General features: G+C 37.1%; 1 protein-coding gene across 1 annotated transcript in view; it reads right to left on the reverse strand.

Moving 5' to 3' along the window:
• The window catches only part of LOC124104412 (guanylate-binding protein 6), a 30,818-nt gene extending 11,084 nt beyond the window's left edge, over positions 1-19,734 (reverse strand). Inside the window, exons 1-7 of the mRNA XM_046461368.2 lie at positions 19,572-19,734; positions 9,043-9,238; positions 7,520-7,647; positions 5,629-5,738; positions 5,245-5,441; positions 3,353-3,598; positions 1,066-1,346 (exon numbers count right to left, since the gene is read on the reverse strand). Of these exons, the coding sequence (XP_046317324.1) occupies positions 1,066-1,346; positions 3,353-3,598; positions 5,245-5,441; positions 5,629-5,738; positions 7,520-7,647; positions 9,043-9,232 (1,152 nt within the window). The 5' untranslated portion in view covers positions 9,233-9,238; positions 19,572-19,734. The remainder of the gene's footprint in view (positions 1-1,065; positions 1,347-3,352; positions 3,599-5,244; positions 5,442-5,628; positions 5,739-7,519; positions 7,648-9,042; positions 9,239-19,571) is intronic.
• Positions 19,735-23,294: the final 3,560 nt, after the last annotated feature.

Below are 23,294 nucleotides of genomic sequence, written 5' to 3' on the forward strand. Positions count from 1 at the left end.
ACCGAAACCCTAACAATCACTAATAAAATGTTTAATGTTTAATTCTGGTTGAAGTAAAATTCCCCTCAGAGAGTGCGGGTTGCTACAGATGAAAATATATGCATGGCACACCTACCCACCAGAAACAAGTTAAGTATATTCTGAGCAGAGTTTTGACTGCTTTGCAAGTTCTTTCCGTGACAGTTTCAGTGTGTGAGGATATAAGAATAGGTGCATTTGTTTGTTTGTTTCTATTTGGAAATTACAATCCAGCTGGATTTTCCTCAATATGAAATAAGAGAATTTTGTCAAATTAAGATCTGTCCTAAATAGTCTGAAAGAAAAACTTTCAGTGAAGGTACATCTGATCAGCCGAACTAAGTTGTCACCTGAGAGTTCTCTCCTCCATGTCCACTTCCTGCCTTGTCCCCGGGTCTGTGAATACGATGGTTAGTAATCCTATGGTTACAATATGTGGCATTACACAGGATAAATATAATAAATGAACAGTACCCTATTGAATCTAACCACATCTGCACATTAGAACAGTTTTTTCCAGCTGTGGCAGAAGGGAAAACAGAGAGACTAGAAAGGAAGGAAAGATGGGATGTATCACTGGTATGTTGAAGATGAAAAGGGTACCCAGGTGTCCAGATGAGAACTAAGCCATTTTATATCTTGTTTTCAGCTTGTGAGGCACTGAGCAGAACCCCCACATACCCTATGCTGGGATCTAACCTTACTGTGAGCTAATGAATGCATGCTATTTTAGGCTGCTGAGTACATGATCATTTGTTTTGCAGCAGTAGAAAACAAAGTGTCACCTTTTAGATAAAGAGAGCACTTGTAGCCTGCAGAGTCTTGTTACCCACAAAAATCTAGGTTATTTCTGAGATAAGAAGGATACAAACCCTGGAAGAAAAATGTTAGGCCTAGGGGTTTGGGATGTGGCTCAGTGGTGGAGTGATTGCCTATCATGTTTAAGGCCCTGGATTTCATCCTTGGCACCACAAAAAAAAAAAAAAAAAAGACTATCAACCTTATTCCAGGACAAGATCAGGAAAGGTATAAGCTAAGGTTAATTACCATCAGCTTCTTCTGGAACTCCAGCTTGTCATCCTTGAAGGAGTGCTCCATGAAGACTTCGATGGCTTCCCTCTCACAGGCTGCGTGCACCTCCAGCAGCTCCTGAAGTGTGTCTGTGGGGAACTGCACCCGCTGGGCCATCTGCTCACTGTAGTGGTCGGCTGCCTTCTGCACAGCTGCTGAGTTCTCACGCTGGGCCAGAGTGGTCACTGCATTCTCCAAACAAGGCACCATTCCGCTGTTGATGGCATTCACATAGGTCTTCACCAAACTCCCCAGCCCTGAATAAGGCCGAGAATAGGTATGCATGTCAAGTTCTCACTTAATAGGATACAAGAGTCTGAGACTATGTTTTTAAAATCACACATAACACCATGGACTGATTATTAATTCTCACCATGAAAGTGATGGAACTAGGAGGTGGTGCCTTCTGTGAAGTGATTAGAGACAATGGGGGAACAGTTCTCATGAACAGAATTAATATGTTACAGGAGACCCCAGAGAGCTAAATTGCCCCTTCTACCATGTGAGGTCACAGCAAGAACTCAGCAGTCTGCAACCTGGAAGAGTTCTCAGACTCCACCATGCTAGCACCCTGATCTTGGAGTTCCCAGCCTACAAAACCTGGAGAAAAAAATGTATGTTGTTTCATACTCCCAGTTTAAGGTATTTTTAAATAACAGTCCAAAGGACAAAGATAAACAAACACATGCCTTGCATACTTTTTCTATCAGCACATACAATTTCACACCTTTTCTTCATTCTATTACTCACTGGGACTTAACAGTTTAAAATATTGAATACCAACCTTCATCTAAAATCTGATTTAGATGATTATGATCCAGTTATCCCACTTCTTGGTGTTAATCCAAGAGTACTAAAATCAGCATACTATAGCAATACAGCCACCTCAATATTTATAGTAGCAAAATTCACAACACCCAAATTATGGAATCAAACCAGGTATCCTTCAATTAATAAATGGGTTAAGAAATTATGGTGTATATATACCTATTGTGGCTAAATACAACTCCATATATACAATGGAGTTGTATTTAGCCACAAAAAAATAAATAAAATTATATCATTTGTTGGTAAATTCATGGAAATGGAGAACATCATGCTAACTGAAATAAGTCAGTCTCATAAAATCAAGAGTCAAATGTTTTCTTTTATATGGGGAAGCTAGGGCAAAATAAAGAAATGAAAGAGGGAGGATTAAATATATAAAAATATAGAGAAGATCATGGAATAGAAGAAGGAAATTGAGAGGGATAGAAAAGAGATGGGAAATAGAGAAATGTGGAATGAATTTTTTAAAATCATGCTAAGTACATTCATAAATATACCACAGGGAATCTCACTTTTATATATAAATAGAAAGAATTAATCAAATATAAATAAATAGATGAGTGACAGGAAGATCAGTGGAGAAGAGGAAGGATAATGGGGGAAGGGAGGAGGGAAGAGAAGAAGGGCAGACATGAACTGAAATTGAACTCCATGCATGTGTGATTTTGTTGGGAGGAACCCAACTACTATACTAACTATAATGTTCTAAAAAGTTTTAAAGATATGGTCTGAGATCTTTACAAAGCTGAGTTTTAAATGGTTACAGTGATGAAAGCAACTGAACCATGAAAATCAATGTGGACAAGGGACTAAAGGAGGTAGGATCTAGGCAGGTTTCTCAAGCCCATATCCCATTAGTAAGGAATTGTGATTACTTACAAATACCATAATATTGTGATTCTTCTTTCTCTTTTGAAAAATAAAATAAAATAATCATGGTTGTTCAGGAAAAAAAGAAACTATTTTTTTTTAACATACCTGAAGAGAAAAGTAGAATAAACAGATAGACTAAGGAGGTAGGGGAATCCAAAAATCATTTATTTCTAATTATTAAGCATTCAAAGGATTTTCAGGGCCTCATAAGCTAACATTTATTTTGGACTGGTTTAAACTGCCAGATAGTCTCCCTTTTCACAGGACCTCCCGTGAAAAGACAATGCAGTCTGTTTTTAACCCTATCACTTTTATTTCATCCAAGATGGGTCCCTTCATATATGTAGGAAATGTCCATACTAGTGATGTTTGAAGTTTTGGAAAATAAAATAAATAATAGGATTTTGTAAATGAACACTTACACATTTTCATGTGGTATATGAATATTGATAAATAGTCTATACGCTTCTGTATAAAAAGAAATAAAAAACTGAATAGCACGTACTATGATTCAACAAATATTAGACCACACAGAAGTATCATTTAAGAAAAGTAAACTCACGATTCCCAGTGACTTTGACTCCTTCCCTGAGGGTCTTGATCTTTGCGTGGGTTAAGATGTGAGAACGGAAATTTTTTGATTGTTCCTGGAATTCAGGATTTAGTTGATTTTCCAACACGTCCTCAATATGAGCTAGGAGCTCCTTTTCATATTTTGGCCGGTCAAAGACAAAACACTTCCGGTTGGGAAAGAAACGCCTAATACAATCCCTTGATGTGTTAGTATTTTTCGCTTTATCATTATCACCTGAGGAAGAGGGAAAACAGAGTCACTCTGAGCACAAACTAGGGACAAGGCATCTCAAGCATATCATGACTTGGAATTATTGTTCATTGGAATCTTCTTAAAGATCCAATTTTATATATTCATTCAATGGCTTAGTGCAAATCAAACTCATGTCAGTGATGCATCTCTGTAAATGAATTGTGGGAGGCATGTGCCCAGGAAAAAAAAAAAAAACTTGGGTTGGTATCCACTGAACCAAGATTAGCACCTGGCTTATAAGATTTTCAGGAGTGATTTGATTGGTAGATGGTTACATATCAATTTCTGGTCTGATAGTACTGATAGTGGAAGTCCAACTGTAAAACTGAATGAAGAGGAGCCACAAATAAAGATAGTAGAGCAATAACTAAAATAAGACAGATGACACATTGTTAAGGAAAACTGTAATCACTGTTATTCACACAACAAATAGGATTATGTAGTTTGGGTATAAACTCTAAAGAATATAAACTCTCAAAATGTAAGCTATATAATTTGTCTCTACTTAATAAACTCATGGGTTTTATCAGACACTCACCCACCTAAATGCAATACATTAGAATAATTTATTAACTGAGAACAGTATCATCATAGGTGCTAATATGAAGAGAATGATATGGTAGGGAAACACAAATGAAGGCTCTGGCAGACAGTAGAAGTATTGAAAAAGTTTGGAAGGGACTGTTGAGGCCTATTTGGAGTGTAAAGTTGCTTTTATGGAAGACATAACTAGCCATTCTCTGAAAAGTTAATACATTTCTGTTATGGTTTGGATGTGAGGTGTCCCCCAAAAATTCATGAGTGAGACAATGCAATAAGGTTCAGAAGAGAAATGATTGGTTTACAAGAGCCTTAATCTATCAGTGATTTAATCACCTAATGGAGTTGAGGCAGACGTTATGTGGCTGAAGGCAGGTGGTGCACAGCTGGAGGAAGTAGGCATTGGGGGCGTGGCTTTGGGGTATATATTTGTATCTGGCAAGTAGAGTCTCTCTCTCAGCTTCCTGATCATCATGTAAGCTGTTTCCCTCTTCCACACTCTTCTGCCATGATGTTCTGCTTCACCTCAAGCCCCGAGGAATGAAGCTGACCTTCTATAGACTTAGACCTCTGAAACCGTGAGTCCTCAAATAAACTTTTCCTCATTTAGAGTTGTTCTGGTCAGGACCTTTAGTCACTGCAGTGAAAAAGCTGACTAAAACAATGTCTGAAAGGAGAATAAATAAAACTGAACAAAGTAGGTTCTGCCTTGTAATTCTATGACTAACAATTAACTAGTACATTGTTTTTCTCATTGTTTTTCCAAAAAAAAAAAAAGGAGAAGCATAAGAAAGAGCAATGTCAGGTATCTGGAAAGGTTTAGTGCCTGACATAAGCTAAATGCTAAAGTACAAATTATTTTAAGTGAAAATTGGTTTGGAATAACTTTGTACACATTCATGCCCTACTGTCACTGGGTGAGTTAACTCTAGTCATTAAAACTTATCAAAGAGTAATAACCCAAAACCCAGTCATTTCTGTAGACCTGAGCTAGTCTGAAGTACAATGCAACCCCAGAGATGATGGACAATGTTCACCAAATATCAACCCTTACTAGTCAGCTCCCCACCCAGATCATGCTCATATACCTGGAATCATACTCAAGGCATTCTCCAGGTACTCGTCTTCTGTGATGGGGTGACCATGTAGGCTCAGCTCCAGAGTGAAATCCCGTACAGTCCAAACAAAGTCTGGAAAGAAACTCACAAATTCTGTGGAATCTTCTACTCCATCAAGTCTCTGGGAAAACTTCACCCTGATTAGTTCTGTGAGTTCTGTCACATAACTAGGACTTGGTTAAGGAAAAGGAGCGGCCAGGCACAATTTCCTTGTTCCCCTTAAAAAATTATTACGAATGCTCTCCCTTCCCCTGGGTCCTCTCTGTCCTACCAAAGGCAACTCAGCCACTGGGGGAAGGATTCAGCTTGGTCTCCATTCCCTCCACAATTTCTCAATAAACTACAAAAGGATACTGCATCTTCTCCAAGGCATCATTGTTGATGGTGCCCATGCTGTTGTACACCAACATGCTGCTCAGAAGCACAGCCAGGGCAAAGATCCATGTGTCATTCTTAGGGTCACCCTGGAAAACATGTTAAAACAAGCACTGAATGATCTTTTCCTTCAATGTTCATTCAGGTTTTGTTGTTGTTGTTGTTGTTGTTGTTGTTGTTCAGTTACTTTTCATTTGTTATTACAGACAGCATAGTGTTGACACAAAGAAAAAAAACATGAAAACAAAATTAAATCTCAACTTTAGCAATGAAATTTCTTGTGACCCCTGTTTCCTCATCTATGGAAGGATTCTAACAATACTTTCTTCAAATGATCCTTCTTTTTCTGAATGAGATGAAATAAGAAAATACAGGTTGAAAAAACAGGGTCCAATATGCAACTAGTTGCTTAGTAGTAAGAGACCATGTCTCACTTAACAATAAGAGGGCCACATAATCCATGCTGTGCTAATCACCACTGAGCATTTAAGTCAAATCCACAGAGCATACATATGTGTGGGCTACTAAAAAATGTTGCTCACCTTGTTTATTTGGTGAAAAACATAGTTAAGCACAGCAATTTTTACAATCTATGTGATTATCTAATAACACATTAATTTGAAAATAGAGGCAACAAGGATAATAACATATTTAAAGGGTTTACATATTAGTAATGGATCTAAAGTAAAAGGGACGGCTATTATATTGAATAAAAATAATGAATGTGTCAATGAGAACAAAAGCTACTGAAAGTAGGAAATGACTGTATGTGACATAGAATATAAATGGAAATTACATCTGAGTGCTGAAGTTTTTGTAAAATGTGGACTTAACAAAAGGGTATGCAAATAGAAATACTTGCAGAAGTCAAATCAATATTAGAATTAAATAAGCATAGAGTTCTTAGGTCTGACTGGCTCAGAGCCAAGGGTAGATACAGAAGATGTGGCTTCAAAGCTAGCTCTGTGGAGAGATGGTGAGAGCCTTGAAGAGGAAAAGCTGCTTTTGTGTTGACTGAATCACTGAAGAAGCCAGCAGTCAGTTGTAGTAAAACTCTGATATGTTTTATTACCTGCTTGAGGAAATGAAAATCCTGAAACTCAAATCCAGAATATGGGAATTTGGAAAAAGAAAAAATATTATGAATATACTGCATTTCCCAAATTCTCAGTAAATTGAGATCAGAACAAGTTGGACTTGGAGAAACAACAATAGGTTTTGGCACCAAGACCGTATCTTTGGTATGTTGTTTTATAAGTAAGGACAGAATATCTGCTTAATCTTGGGAGGAAATGAATCCTACAGAAATATAGATCTTGTTTCCAATTTAATCTCTAAATAGAGAAGGAGGAAAAGAGGGAGAGACAGATACAGAAATAGACATGGTGTCTTAATTTCACTCTAACGTAAAAATAGGCAAACTAAAACCTGAATTAAAAGACCTCCTGCCTGTTGGTGTCTGTCTCTTAGTCTGCTTTCTAGGAAATTCACCTGGTTCACTCACACCCAAGCAGTGATCACATGGTATTCTAGCTGACTTATACACACCATCTCCTCAACAGAGTTGAAGGCTCTGAGAGAGCAGGACCTTTACCTCATCAACAGTACTTGCCCAAGACCCTATATCTCAGCTTCTCCATAAAGGCTTACTAAAATGGATGAAACTGTTCAATTCACTTCTCAGGAATACAATTTTACCTAACATATCACATTATATGGTATAAATTCAAAGAGATCGAAGAAAGTCTCATTCCATAGAGTAGCATTTGGGGATTTCAGGAATGAAATACAGAAGTTGAAATAAAAAGTATCATGGAAAGCTAAGAAAAAATACCAGAATAAAAAAGATCTGTCTGAGCTTCTTCCTCACCTTTTGCACATCTCCCAGGCCTTCAGTGTCCAAAAGAACCAGACTGTGGTTTGGCTTGTTGGGGTGGGGCATACACCACATCCAGATGCCCTTGGTTTCAGATTGCACTGTGGATCCCAGAGGAAAGCCTGCAAGTGAAGAGCAGAGAGCTACTTACACTCCCAGCAGATATTCAGGAACCTCCTGAACTTCAGAATTGCACTTGTAGGATCGTAAGAGCTGGTGATACGAGATACTACTTCTCTGATTTTGTATATTTACGTGTACATTTCATATATTTATAAAGTATAAGCATGTATATCTATAAGTATATGTGTGTGTGAATATTTGTTTTTAGTGGGTGTTGATATGTTGTTGCATATAGTATATTTATATTTTATTTTACAATGATAATACTTATTGCAATGAAAAAAAAAAGATGATGCTTCTCTGTTCTTTGAGGAAATCCAACTTAGTGTCACATAAACACCTCATATTTTTCTCGGTCAGCTTCTCCCACATTTTAAAGTTTGGTTTATTCATAATTTCTAATTCCTCTTCCCATTGTAAGAAAATGTGCCTTCCTGTTGGTGTGGCCCACCAGTGCACTGGATGAAAGAAGTTACACTACACACAAAGATGCTTTGATTCTTAGCTGTCCAACCACCCTGACTTCAAAAGGAAGTTAAGCTAGTGATGGTATTGTAATTAGATCAAGTCCTTTTAATCATCTGAGGAATAAACAAAGAAATTTAGTCAACAATTACTTATTAAGTAACTATTATTTTCCAGGTACTATAGATAAGTTAAAGCTCCAGGAGATACAATAGGACTGAATGAGGCTGAAATACCTGCCCTTCTGAGGCTAAAGCCTGTGAGTACCTTGAAAAGATGGAGATGGAGACTCAGAGATAGAAAGAAACCAAGAGTGTGTGGTATAGAGATAATAAGAAAGGAAAGTGTTTTTAGGAGCAAGCTGGTGAAACAGGAGAAGTGATGCTAAGCAAGGGTCTGGGATGGATAAAAAGAAACATAATTTGTATCAGAAAAGACAGGGTCATTGGTATATATTGAAAGAGAAAGAGCAATTCAGTGGAATGTTGGGTTTTAAGAAAAGAGAGGAGTTGATTGAAAAGTGGGAAGAAAGTATAAAAAGGAAATTGAGACAATATAATTTTGCTTGAGATAGAGTTTAAAAAAAAACAGTGATATGGCAGCCATAATGAGATACAGAATTCAGAGAGAGCATCAAGTTAATAAGAATAAGATAGTGGAAAAAGGAAAACCACTGGTGGGTGAAGGTCATTGTAAGAGCTCAGGTCCTAAGCTGCTAGAAATGAAGGATATCCCTTTTACAGGAAGCTGAAATGACAGATGTAAATCACAGCATTGGACACATTGACAAGGCTGCACTTTTGCTGGAAAGAATTAGATTTGTTGGAGAGGAGATTCAGAATCTCCCTCCTTATTACCCTGAAGATGCAGTGACAAACTGAGATAGAGCTAGATTGAAGTAAACAGCCCTGCCGAGGGACCTCACTCACCAAGGTTTTCTCCAGCAAGACGGTTCATCAAGTAGGACTTTCCTGTGCGATAAGGCCCTACAATAGCCACAACCACCACAGGCTGAGAAATCTTGCGAAGAATCTTCAAGGCTTTCTGGTTCACCCTTAGCTGCTCATTGTTGTTTTCTACCAGACACACTGGGACCAACATAATTGGTCCAGACGTCATGGTGATCTACAAAAATAAAAGGGCCTCACTGTAGAAATAAGATCACAAATTAGTTCCCCCAACCCCTGAAGTTTAATCAAACATGTTATGACAGGAGGGAGCTCAGAGGATTTCCATATTTTTCTATGGCACAAAATGTAGGATATCATTTGCATAGGGCTTCCTCTACTAGAAATCTGAAGTTAAAAGTAATGAATGAAAAAATCTGAAGTAATGAAGTAGTTAGGTACCAGTCCAAGGTTTTACTTCCATAATAAAAATAAAATTCAAGCAATGTTTATCATGCATTGACAGTCTATACAAAGCTGTCACATATGTGTTACATGCCTGAGTTCATTGATGTTTACAGGAATTTTGAAAGTTAACGCTATTTATACTCACTTTGCATATGTACAAGATGAAGTTCAGAAAGACTGAGGAGTTTGCTTCATCATATCTAGTGAATAGTGGGAGTCCCAACGTTTGAAGCCAGGAATGTCACTTCCCTACACCGTGCTTTGTGACCACTCATCTGGCAGAATGATCTTTCTCAACAACACTGCTTCCTGTGCTCCTTAATCAGTAACATACAGGGGCTTTCCATTGACACTCCTTTACCAACAGCATGATGCTCTGATACATTAGGGTGATGGAATGGACTCCACTTATTCCTGTAGAGTCAGGCCTGCATACCACAAAGAGTCAGGCCTGCACACATGAGAGGTCTTGTTCTCTGCTATTTTGTCAACTAAAAATTGGAATAGGAATGAAAATAGAAAAACTGTGCTTCCATTTGTAAAACAAAAGTACATAAATGATGTCCAAAATATCACCAGGAATGAATCTAAGAGAAGAAATATCTGAACTTTCATGTAGTCTTAAACTTTCTCTATAATTCAGAATTATTTTTTTTAAAACAAAGATTTAATTAGAGCTTATTAAGCATGAAAAGTACTATTATTGTATGAATCTTTTGGCAAGCATTTATTTAGCTTTGTATATCAGTGGCTTTCTATGATATATCCAATTTTTTATTGTAATAATATGTAAGAACATTCTGTTGAAGTCACTCAAATATATTTATATTTTAAATGCTAAATATTTAGCATGTATCTATGACTTTCAAAATTTTTCAGCTCTACAGTTTACTACCGCTACAGTTTGTATGTTGAATGTGCCTCAAAGGCCCATGTGTTAAAGCTTAGTCCCCAAGGTAGCACTGTGGGGAGACGGTAGAACCTTGAACATGTGATGCCTCATGGTAGGTCTTCAAGTCACTGGGGGTGTGCTTTTGAAAATAACTGCAGATTTCAGCCACTTCCTCTTTTTTCTCTACTGCTTCTTGGCCACAAGGAGGATAGTATTGCTCTGCCACACACTCTTGCTATGATGTGTTATGCTAGTGTCATCATAGACCCAAATAAATGAAACCAATTGACATTGACTGGAAGCTCCAAAACTGTGAGCCAAAAGAAACCTTTTCTCTTGTGTGCTGATCATCTCAGATCTGTGTTATAGTACTGGAAAGCTGACTAACACATCTACCCATGTAACTTGAGCAAAGAGCTTAAGCTAGCTGGGTGTCAAGGAATGAAAACAAAACACATTCGTCATTTTATGAGGGTTACAGGTTAAAAAAAAATTCTTCCTACCTCAAGTTTGTTTTGAGATTTAAATGGAATGATGTAACCTTTATTGTAACATTATTTAATCAACAGATTGATGGTTTTGATAAAATTAATCTTCATTTGTGCACAATATGTCAAAATGCATTCTATTGTAAATTTAATTAATTAATTAATTTTTAAAAAGATGAATCTGCAAAAACTACCATGAAGATTGGTCTACCAGATAATGTATTTCAAAATATTCTGTAAATGCAAGTTAAAGAGTCATACAGTGTAAAATAAATTTTTCATTGGAATGAGACATTAGTAGGCTGAAAACATTGTTTTTGTTTATGTTTATTTTGTTAGAACCTTTAGGCTCTATGAATATGGAAAATAAGAACTCCTTTTGGCCACATTAGAATTCTGGATTTGCTTTCCTTTTTTCAAGGAGCAGATTAAGGGGACTGCAAAATGATATGAATTTGATAGCAGAATTTATTTATAAAAACCAGGCCTGTCATGCCTCTATTATTATTAAAGAATCACAAATTGTAGCTTCACATTATCAGAATAATGTTTTTCACTCGTGCTCAGAAAGTCCTTTTCAAAATGTAAGACAGAAGAGTATCACTCAGAGTGGTTGTAAAACCCAGATTCCCAAACTTAAGAATCAATGTGTGGCCAGGCATGGTGGCACACACCTGTAATCCCAGTAGCTTGGTAGGCTGAGGCAGGAGGATCATGAGTTCAAAGCCAACTTCAGCAACACCAAGGTACTAAGCAATTCCGTGAGACCCTGCCTCTAAATAAAATATAAGAAAGGGAGGGGATGTGGTTCAGTGGTTGAGTGAGTGCCCCTGAATTTGATTCTCCATTCCCACCCCCCAAAAAGAATCAATGTGTGTAAAAAAGTCACCACACATGGGGTACATACACATTGATACACATTGGATTACCTTAGATTAATCCTGATATACCTAAAGAAAATAAATCTATGGAAAAGAAAAAGAAAAACCTCAGTTTTGACTACAGAGCTATTATTTGACCTAAAGGGAATAGATGTAGGTACTTAATTTTTCCACCAGTATAAATAAGAAACAATCTTTTCCAATGATAATTGTGATAAAATACTAGGGACAAACTCTTTTTTCTCTGTATTTGCAAACCACCATCTTTGTGAGGGATGCTATTTGATCAGGAAGGTCCTTGAGGAAAACTAAAATTTTCCTTTTTTCCATTTTCTCAATTAACAACATAAAACCTTGTTAAATGTACAGCTCAGTGGTTTCAAATATCTTTATGCCGTTTTTTGCACCAAAACCACTATGCATCTACAAGATGGTTTTCATTTTGCACAACTAATACTCTGTATCCATTAAACAATATAATCCCACATCTCTATTACCCATCCCTAGGCTACTACATTCTATTTTCTGTCTATATGATTTTATAATACTTGAAGTTTCAAAATAGTTCAAATAAGGAATCACCAACTATCTTTTTGTGACTGGCAAATAAGCCACTTGGCACAATGACCTCAGCCTTTATTCATATTTGTAATATATGTCAGAATATTCTTCATTTAAAAGACTAAATAATATTCTATCAAATACATATACCATGATTTGCTTATTAATTCATGCATAATTATGAATAACTAGTGGCTTCTGTGTTTTACACATTACAAATAATTCTGCTCTGAACATTGGTGAACAAATGTCTCCTTGAGACCCTGCTTTCAATACTTGTGGGAATATAGTCACAAGTGGAATTGATGAATTATATGATAATTACATTTTTTAATTTTCTAAGGAACCATCATTATCATTATTCACAGCAGTTATACCCTTTCACATTCCCACCAAGAGCTCAGAAGCATTTCAGTTTCTCCATATTCCTCTCAACACTGGTTATTGTGTATATGTGTGTTTGTCTCCCTTTATTAACTTTTATTATTAATTTACTTATTTCATTTGCGGGGTGAGGGGTGGGGGGTGGGGATTGTACCCAGGACCTCATTCATGATAGGCAAGTGCTCTATCATTGAGCTACATCCCTAATCCTTATATTCAATGTCAATAACCTTCCTACTGAGTATAAAGTGGTTTCTCATGGTAGTATTGATTTATGTTTTCATAATAATTTGTAATGCTGGGTATCTTTTCATGTTCTCATTGTATATTTGTATATTGTCTTTGGAGAAATGTTAATTCAAATACACTGCCATTCTTGCTTCAGGTTAGTTTTGCACTGCTGGATTTAGAAGTTCACTATATAGTTTGAATATTAATCCTTAATTAGATATACGATTTACAAATATTGTTTCCCATTCTCTAGGTTGCCTATTTATCTTATGTCTTCTTTTATTTCTTTCAGTAATATTTCGTTGTGTTTTTTATTTCAATTTTTTAAGCCATTGTAAATGAAATTGTATTTCTAAAATTTCCTTGTGCAGAATATTCATTGTTAATATATAGGAGTGCATCTAATATTTGAGTGTTGATTTTATAGCCTGCCACTTTGCAGAAATTTTTATGAAATTAACAGAGTTTTCTACATCTCATTACTTAGGAACAGAAAAGTTTAATTTTTCCTTTCCAATTTGGATGTCTTTTCTTTCTTTTTCTTGCTTATTTTCTCTAGCTAGTTCTTCCCAGTACTATGTTGGAAAAAAGTGAAAAAAGAGAGCATCCTTGTTTTGTTCCTGATCTTAGGGGAGGAGCCTCCCATCTCACTGTTACTTCCAAACTAGCAGTGAGACTAGCTTTTAGACTAATAACAACTAAAGCTAACAACTGCACCCTGCAATCCAGGCCATCAGACTGTCTTCTCCCTCACTTCCCTTCTCATATGCCACTTTAAGTCAGAAATTAAGGAACTTAAGCTAAAGACTAAAAGAAAGTCCTTGAATAAGCATTTCTGCTCTATCTCTGTGCAGGGCAGTGTGATCCAAAAAAGCTGCCAATTGTTGTTCACTCATCTTGTTCTCTTTCCTCCACCCAATTTTCTGATGTTATTTTATAGAAGATGAAAACATACTGAGGATTTTTTTTTCATTCTCACAAAGGAAAACAGAGTGAAAAACTGAACTTGAAAGTGAAAGTAATTTTTGTGTCTGGTTGCTTGGATGACACATTGAGAGAAACCACAGGTTTAAACCATTTAGTAATTGTTTTCATCAGCTTTTTCACCACTGTGACCAAAAGACATGACAAAAACAACTTTAGAGGAGGAAAAGTTTGTTTGACATTCACAATTTCAAAAGGTCTCAGTCCATAGACATCTGGAACAGAACATCATAGCAGAAAGGTGTGAGGAGGAAAGCAGCTCAGGTCAGGATACCAGGTAGCAAAGAGCAACCTCTGCTCACCACCAACAAACCCACAGGCACGTCCCAAGTGACCTGTCTTCTCCAGCCACACCCTACCTGCGTACAGATACCACTCAGTTAATCCATTCAATTGTATTAATGCACTAATTAGGTTAGAGCTCTCATAACCCAATCATTTACCTCTAACCTTTCTTGTTTTATCTCATACATGAGATTTTAGGGGACACCATATAATCCAAACCTTAATAATAATTAGTTCAACTGTTGATTAAAAGACTGACAGATAATTACAATCTCTTAAGATCAGTATTTTCTCTTAAAGATCATCTTTCTCACTGTTTTCCCAGTGGTCAACAGAATACAGTCAGGAAACATTAGAGAATGGGAGTGGACAGGAGGAAGCTACTCCACAGCCACCTGTCTACCAGAGTGCTGAATTTTGGTCTCTAGTTAAGGTCAGGGTGAAGAGAATCAAAATCAAAAGTATGTGATTTTTTTCAAGGATTCAACTATTTGGGGGGCTTTTCATTGCATTTTAACCAAAATGGAAATTGGAGTGAATGGCTGAAGCCAAGTGAAACATCCTCTGTTGCTGCACACCTGGACTTTGATTTCAACACCCTGGGTGTGTCCCTCCTCCCCTAGGGGTCCTTCACCTCCACAATAGATATAGAACAGCAGGCAGGAATGTCACCACAGTGACCAAAGACTAGAGCATTTCAACATCCTACCTCAGTGGTACTTTTTTAGTAGGGTAAAGATTGATGTTTTAAATTTTTACTTGCTCATCTCTTGCTCACTCGCTCTCTCTCTCTCTTCTTGTTATTATTATCTAGTGTTATCAGCACTTTTCATTAAGACTAAAATCATACATGTGTATGTTGTCTCCAACTTTATATTCCAAATTCACTCCTATTATTTCCAAGCTTATTCTACCAATTTTTTCACTAGAGTAAATCTAGACAACGGGAACCTGGAATTTATATATTTGGGATGTTTTATTTAAGTAAACATGACAAAATATTAATTCAAAAGTGATTACTGGGGCTGTGGGTGTTGGTTCATTGTTAGAGGGCTAGAGTGTTAGGCTCTGGGTTCAATTCTTAGCACACACACACACACACAAAGTGATTATCTATTGAAAATTAACAGAGTCAGAACCATGAACAATTAAAAGCTAACAAATGCACCAGATGTGGTGGTACACATCTGTAATCCCAGTGGCTTGGGAGACTGACACAGAAAGATCACAAGTTTGAAGTCAGCCTCAGCAATTAAGCAAGTCCCTAAGCAACTTAGTGAGACCCTATCTCAAAAAATAAAAAGGGTTGGGAATGTGGCTCAGTGATTAAGTGCTCCTGAGCTCAATCTCCAGTACAGAAAAAAAAATGCTGACAAATGCTACAAATATCATCTCTACTTATTGTTTTTGATCTTTAATTAAGGCACTTCCTCTTGTATTTAAGTTTCAGTATGAGCAATCATTCAGAAAACAATGTAGTAATTTAAATCATTTCACTATGTTAAACTATAGGAAAAAAATCATATGTAATCAAATTATATAAGATTATATATTACATTACATTACATCTTTTGCTATACATGCTGCCTTCTGAATGCATATAACTAGGCACTGGGTTATTAGAATTGCTGTCAACTTAGTTTCATTGGATATTTTTCTTTGCCTAGAAAGTTTTATGTTGCTAGAAAAGTCATCAAGAGTATCCACACCATTTTCATATTTGAATAGAATGGAATCTTTGACAATAACATGACAGAAACTAAGTACCAACAGCTAGATGTCCATTTGTATAGCATCATCAAAATACATTGCTAAAATAACAGTTATTCACAACTATTGCTTGAATACAGTACAAGAATAAATTTCAAAGTGAATTTTTCAAAACCCCTCATTTTCTTCAATATGTTATGCAATGCTATAGATAGTGTTTTTATTGGAATACTTGTGGTTTCATGGCTCATTTCTAGCACTTCCTAACTTCCCAGTTAAAATTTACTATTGTTTGTGAAATTAGTTGGTCAATTTTCATCAATTGTCTTTACTTGTTTTTTTTTTTATTCTTAAATGAGCAATGCTATTTTTTCTTCAATACTTAGAGGACATATAATCATTCAGTCAATAGCAATGTGGGGCCTATTGCTATTGAATACTTAAAGATGAACAAAACAAGTTTCTTCCTTCAGCCAGTCTATCTTGATAGGAAAAAAATATTGTAAAATATAGCAAGAAGCAATGGATGTTAAAATGTTGATTCAAATAAGGTATGGTCTCTATCCAAGTAATAGTTTTAGTTGTAAGCATTATAGCTGGCTTCACAGAAGAGACATTTCTATTGGATCTAAAAATTGGAGTTCTGCAAAACGATTTTGGAGAAAATATATTTTAGAACAGGAGATACCCCATGGTAGGAGCTAAAGGCTGGGAAACAGCCTGGGTCCAATGCAGCCAGTGGAACAGGCTTACTGAGGATGAAGTAGAAAAATCATTGGGGACCCCAGTCTTGGTCTTTGTTGCACACACAGGAAGAGACTTTCAAGACTACTAGGTACTCAGCTGTGTTGGAGTTCCTTCTTTCTGATAGGAGGAAGAAACAGAGAATAAGGTTATGGCTTTGGTGACACAGATTGCTTAAAGAGCTATTGATACAACTTGAAAGATATGTTTAACCCTTCCACCTTAGACATGAGTGGAAGCTTTGCTTCACATGGTCATTCAGAGATTCAGATTCCTGCCTCCCCCTTGTTTCCTACATACTAAAGCACTGCATTCATCTGCAAGATCAAAGATTCACTTCTACCACATCTGGTATCCTGAGTAAACAGGAACAGAAAAGAGATACTGCTTGAATAATGGCTCAGAGTTCTCTAGATAAGACCTACAGAGTAACATAAAAGTAATTCTGATGAAATCTCATGTATAAATATAATCACCAGGACAACTCAGTTGCAAGAGCAGCTAGAAAAATCCAATTTCTGCCTGGGCTCATCTTATAAAATAGAACCATACAATATTTAAAGCTGAATATTCCGTCATAACTGTCAAGTATGCACAACAGTATCAGAAACAGATATTTTTAAAATCCTGAAAGGAATTGAAACTGCTGACCTAATAAAGTGGCCTTAACTTCCTCAGACACAAAGATTGGTGATATAAAGTGAGATATGGGCACCCAACAAATGGATCAAAGTCTCTCTCTCTCTCTCTCTCTCTCTCTCTCTCTCTCTCTCTCTCTCTCTCTCTCTTTCCCCCTCACTCCTGCTCTTATTTTACTTTTATATTTTGTTCACAAGCTTAAAAAGATTTAATTCTAGAGAAGAAAAATATAAGACTAGTTAATTCTTTTGCCTTTACATTTTTATTATTGTTATTTTGCTAGTATTTATTATATTTTAACATCTATTATTAATTTATCATTTATTATTTTAATTACTATCTTGTTGGATTTAAAACATTTTTAAATGGGAAAAAAATTATCTATTTATTTCAGTCCCTGCCAGTGTAGATCCATATTCAAGGGAGAATGGGGATAATCTCAAGAGAGAGGCCTTTGGGGTAAAGGAAGGAATGCACATTCAAGGGAGAGTGAAGGCTCTCTCCAGAGGGGAGTGCTAATATTTTTAGTGGGTGTGGGGTGCTAATATTTTTAGAGGCCCAGTTCTAGAGACTGGATTAGAGCTGAAACCAGAGTGACCTACATACATTTGTGCCAGTTTTCTCTGCCCTCATGGCACAAGAGCATGGCTCAAGGGCATGAGCCAAGGGCATGTGTTCAGGAGTTATGATTTTTCCTGGGCACTTTTCGCATCTCAGTAGTTCATTTGAGACTCAGTATCTCACCCTTTATTCCCAAATTCCTGTCTCAGAATGGTGAAAGAAGCCTAAGTTCTTAAGCTCATGTGGGGATAATGTGTTTTTATTTAGATTTCTTCTCCAAGAGAAAGAGAACTGAATTCATTCAACCTTTCCCCTTCTTCATTTTTAACTCATTTTTCTGACTATGAGAGGGCTGCTTATCTTTATACACAATAAATTTACCTATTTGCTCCAATCTAGCACACACGGAAAGTAATTTTAAAGTTGATTCAGAACTCTACAAAAAAATACATTTACTAACTAGAGTACATTTTTTAGCAGACAGTTCTTTTTTTGTCTTTAGACTTATGCACATGGTCAGAACACTATATTCCAAAGTTGCTTAGACAATTTCTTCCACTTTTCACTTTCTGAGGTGTGCTCAATTCATTTGTAGCACACTCAGATTCACTCATTACTGTTTCTGTTTCATTTGGGCCTTCTTCATATGTTGGTGTATTCATTAATTTTCAGTATGTGTTTATTTTTGGACTATGTGAAACACCACGGTTCTATAAGTCAGAGCTTTAAGCATAGTGAGACACTGTCTCAAAATAAAAGTCAAGAAGGACTGGGGATGTAGCTCACTGGTAAAACTTCCCAGATTCAATCCCCAGTACCAAAAAAGGAGAGGGGAAATCAGAGTTTTCAAAAAGATTTAGTTGGAAAAAATGTCACTTCATCTTACCACTGAGAATGTATTAAAAATTACATACATCTAGAATGTATTTATAAATTTTAATACATCTAGAATATATTAGAAATTAAATTTTTTCCATTATTAATGAATTAACTTACTGATTTTTTTGTCAGCATCACAATCCCTGTTACTCAAAGAGTTCGCAATGAAATGAGTAAATTCTTTGAGATACAAACAAATATTTAGCATAAGCACCCAAGTTTTCATTCTTTAACTTGAAAATGTTGGTTACTTCTGACTTGTTCCATTTTAATCAATATGATGCCAGTTCTGCCTCAGTCTAGCTTCCCAAGTCTTACCCCCAGCCCCACCACAAAAAAGCCATTAATTTTTCTCTGATCAGAACCCATTTCCTCTTACAATTCCCCACCGAGATTACCACCAAGCTGATAGTCTATTCAATTATACAGCATAGGGCATTACACCACAAAATGAGAACCAGTCAGTGACTGGCCCAGAAAAAATGTCTGCACAAGATTTTAAAAGTTCCCAAATTTGGGACAATGGCCTTTTTAGGCAAATTCCAAGTTGTTAAATTTTATCTACCTAGAGCTATGAAAATAATCAATAAAGCAAGATTTCATTTGAATTTTATTAGGTAATTTAAGTGTCAAGAAAGAAATGACAATCATAAAACCTTCCCAGTTCCCTCTGTGGGCTCCACTTTTGCTGGAGCCAGATTCAACACAGGAAGAGCAGTGGGCACTTAATGGACAGCTGCCTCCTGATATCCCCAGGATTATAAGTGAGCTCCTATCCCACATCTGGCTTAGGAGCAGCCTCTCTTGGGAGATGCTCATTTCAGAAAGAATGAATTCACCTCGTAAACTGTGTCCCAGTCTCACCTGGAGCAAGGATCCTTTAGAGAAGGATCCTTTGGGAAGAAGGCTGCTTTCAGGAGGTGATGAGTGCTGATGAGCTCCTTCCCTTCTGTTTCACCTGTCACTTTGCTTTATAACCTTACTGCGCTGACTTCCTGGGACTTTATAGACTTCTTTCAGTGACCCAATGAGGAAACGTTTAAATAAGAAAGCAAACTATGCAAAAAAACTAGGAATAGGAAACTGAAAGTACTGAATTCCAATTCTTCCAGTGGCCCAATGAGGAAATGTTTAAATAAAGCAAACTATGCAAAAATCTAGGAAGAGGAAACTGAAAGTACTGAATTCGAAGCATTTGCTCAACAATCATAAAAGCAATCACTGAGAGGAAGATTTGACACAATTTCTCAACTAGAATCTTCCAATTGGAAGAGACTGCTTGCAACAATAATATTCATAAATAACTTGTATACACACAGAATGTCTCGGATCCCATAGGAAAGTGTACTCTGGAAAGATAAATTATATTCATTCCCTCGGTATAGAAAGAATCTAGACTCATTTGGTACAGTTGTGGGAGACAATAAAGATGTTTTTGGTTTTTGTCTTCCTGGTGAGCAAATAAGATAAGCCTAAATTCTTATTTTGTCCATGTGAAAATATACTTTAAATTATTTCAAGGGACCTTAGTCCTTACTTTCTGGTGGCTAGAACAAAATACCATAGAGTGTCTGGGTTTGTTTGTGCAATAGGTAATTCTTTCTCATAGTTCTAGAGTCCGGGAAGTTCAAGATCAACTCATTGGCAGATGCAGTGTCTGATGGGGCCCACCTTCAGGTCCACAGATGGTGGCTCCTAGCTACATCCTCATACGGTGGAAGGAAAGAACTCTATTGTCTTGGGTATAGAGTTAGTGCCTTCAGGAGGACACTAAATCTCATTCTTGATTACTCCACACTCATGGTCTGAACACTTCCCATGGCCTCCCTTCCTAGTACCATCACACTGGGGATCAGGTTTCAACATGTGCATTTGGGGCAACATAAACAGTCAGTCCATTGCACAGAATAAGTGCTGTGCTATAGCTGTTAAAAACCGATTTAAACTACAGCAATGAGGTGGTCAATGAGCAGATGAATTGGCCTGATCCGAAGTGATCACCTTAATAACAGATGATTTAGCCCAGGAATCATTGCTCTCTGTAAAAAAACAAGAAAGGCTTGAAGAATTTGCAAAGGATATGATAGAAGCAATGACACCAATCAGCTTGAAATGACATGGTTGTTTATGAGAAGCAGGTGCCTGTTCACTTTCATGACCATGACCTACAAGCCTGTGTAGTTGTGCCATGTTCCAGGGTTTAGAGCTGCTGCCCACTTCCTCTCTCCAGAAAGGAGGCAGCTCTTGATCTCACTTTGAGGCAGAGAACCTGCCTTAGAACCTTCCTAAGTCCCCCTTGAGTGAGGCTTTGCTTCACAGAGGGCTCTCACTGGGATTAGGCAGCTTGGTTATATGTTCTTAGTTCCTCCCTCTGAAGGATGTATACTTCTGTGACAGAATGTAATCTGAGACTGAGGAGTCCAGAAGGAGACCGTGCAACTGTCTCCTCAACTAACCTGTTTCCTTACATTATTTCCAGTTCTCTGGGACAGAGGTCGGCTACATTTCTTTATATTTTTAATGGTTTCCCAACCCTAACTTCTACTCCACAACAGGAGAGTTTCCCAAAGGACTGGTTTATTCTGGATTGTTCAAACTCAGCCCAACACATGAGAAGGTGGCACTAGCAAGTTTAGCTGTGGATACGGTCTGAGAACATGCACAAGGGATTTTAGAAATGGCTAAATACCATGTAGAGGATTGGGTGTGCATTTTTCTTCCTACAAAATTGTTGAGAAGGTATTTGAAATAGATCTGTTGTACCTTCAAAAATTCAACAACTATTTATTAATCTTCAAATGCAGGGGAGATCATTTTGCTTGGAAAACTATTTGAGATAGATAGATACATACAAACACATGTAAGTGTTCATACACAAACACACACACACACACACACACACACACACACACACACACCAAACAGATGATAACTTATGCCCTAACTTAACTGAGGGGAGAAAAATTACTTTGCTTTTATTGTTATTTACCTCACTCCTGAGTCCTTCATTATTGTATCATGAAATAGCTACAATTTCATACCACCTTTCCTTATTGATGGTTTCCTATTCCACTGATGGTCACATATGTTGGAGAGAGGTGATAGGGCACTCTTGGTGCTCTTTGCCCTTGACCAGAGCATCCAGATGTGCAGTATTCAGGGCATTCTTCTGATTGACAGAAGCAGGTCCTTGGCGACTGGCTATCCACAGGCTTTCTGTTGCCAGTGGAAAGAGAGAGAGAGAGAGAGAGAGAGAGAGAGAGAGAGAGAGTGTTGTTTGTTTGATTTTCCCTTTTGTGATGCTGGAAACAGAACACACATATGCCAGTCATGCTCTCTTTCAATGCAGCAACATTCCAGCCCTTGCCAGTGCTTTTGGGGTGGGGAAACTGGAAGGCAACTAAACATTACTTTAAAATCCTGAGGAAAGCAGAGGCAGTTTTAGGACCTCAGTGGAAAGAGGAAATAAGGAGAGATCACAATGTTGCCGTCTTGTGGTTCTGTGGACAACATGCAGATCCCTCTTACACTGTGGCTATTCTTCTCAGTGAGAATTTGATCCTCATATAAAATGTATGGTTTATCTGCATACTACAGCAACACAGCCACATCACTGTTCATAGCAGCACAATTCATGACAGCTAAATTATGGAATCCATCCAGATGCCTCTTGATAGATGAATGGATTAAGAAATACTGGTATATATATAAATTCCAGTGTGTGTGTGTGTGTGTGTGTGTGTATATATATATATACACACACACACACACACACACACATACATAAATACACACACACACTCACACATGGGCAATGGAGTTCTACTCAGCCAAAAAAAAAAAAAATGAAAGAAATTATAGCATTTGCTGGTAAATGGATAGAAATGGAGAATTTTATGCTAAGTGAAATTAGCCAAGCTCAGAAATTCGAAAGTCTAAATTTTTCTCTCATATGTGGAAGCCAGAGTAAAATAAAGGAAATGGGAAGAGAAAGATAAGATAACACAAATACAAATTAATAGATGAGCAAAATAAAGTCTAGTAGTGCCGCAGTCTGGCTGGGCATAAATCACTAGCCACTGAAGCAGGAACAAATTTTATTTTTTTTTAATTTTTTATTGTTGGTTGTTCAAAACATTACATAGTTCTTGATATGTCATATTTCACACTTTGATTCAAGTGGGTTATGAACTCCCATTTTTACCCCATATACAGATTGCAGAATCACATCAGTTACACATCCATTGATTTCCCTATTGCCATACTAGTGTCTGTTGTGTTCTGCTGCCTTTCCTATCCTCTACTATCCCCCCTCCCCTCCCCTCCCCTCTTCTCTCTCTACCCCCTCTACTGTCATTCATTTCTCCCCCTTGTATTATTTTTCCCTTTCCCCTCAGTTCCTCTTGTATATACTTTTGTATAACCCTGAGGGTCTCCTTCCATTTCCATGCAATTTCCCTTCTCTCTCCCTTTCCCTCCCACCTCTCATCCCTGTTTAATGTTAATCTTCTTCTCATGCTCTTCGTCCCTACTCTGTTCTTAGTTACTCTCCTTATATCAAAGAAGACATTTGGCATTTGTTTTTTA

The sequence above is a fragment of the Marmota monax genome, unplaced genomic scaffold, assembly GCF_021218885.2.
Source record: "Marmota monax isolate L192 unplaced genomic scaffold, Marmota_monax_Labrador192_F-V1.1 WCK01_AAM20220418_F8-fsc00070, whole genome shotgun sequence".
NCBI classification, from domain to species: domain Eukaryota; kingdom Metazoa; phylum Chordata; class Mammalia; order Rodentia; family Sciuridae; genus Marmota; species Marmota monax.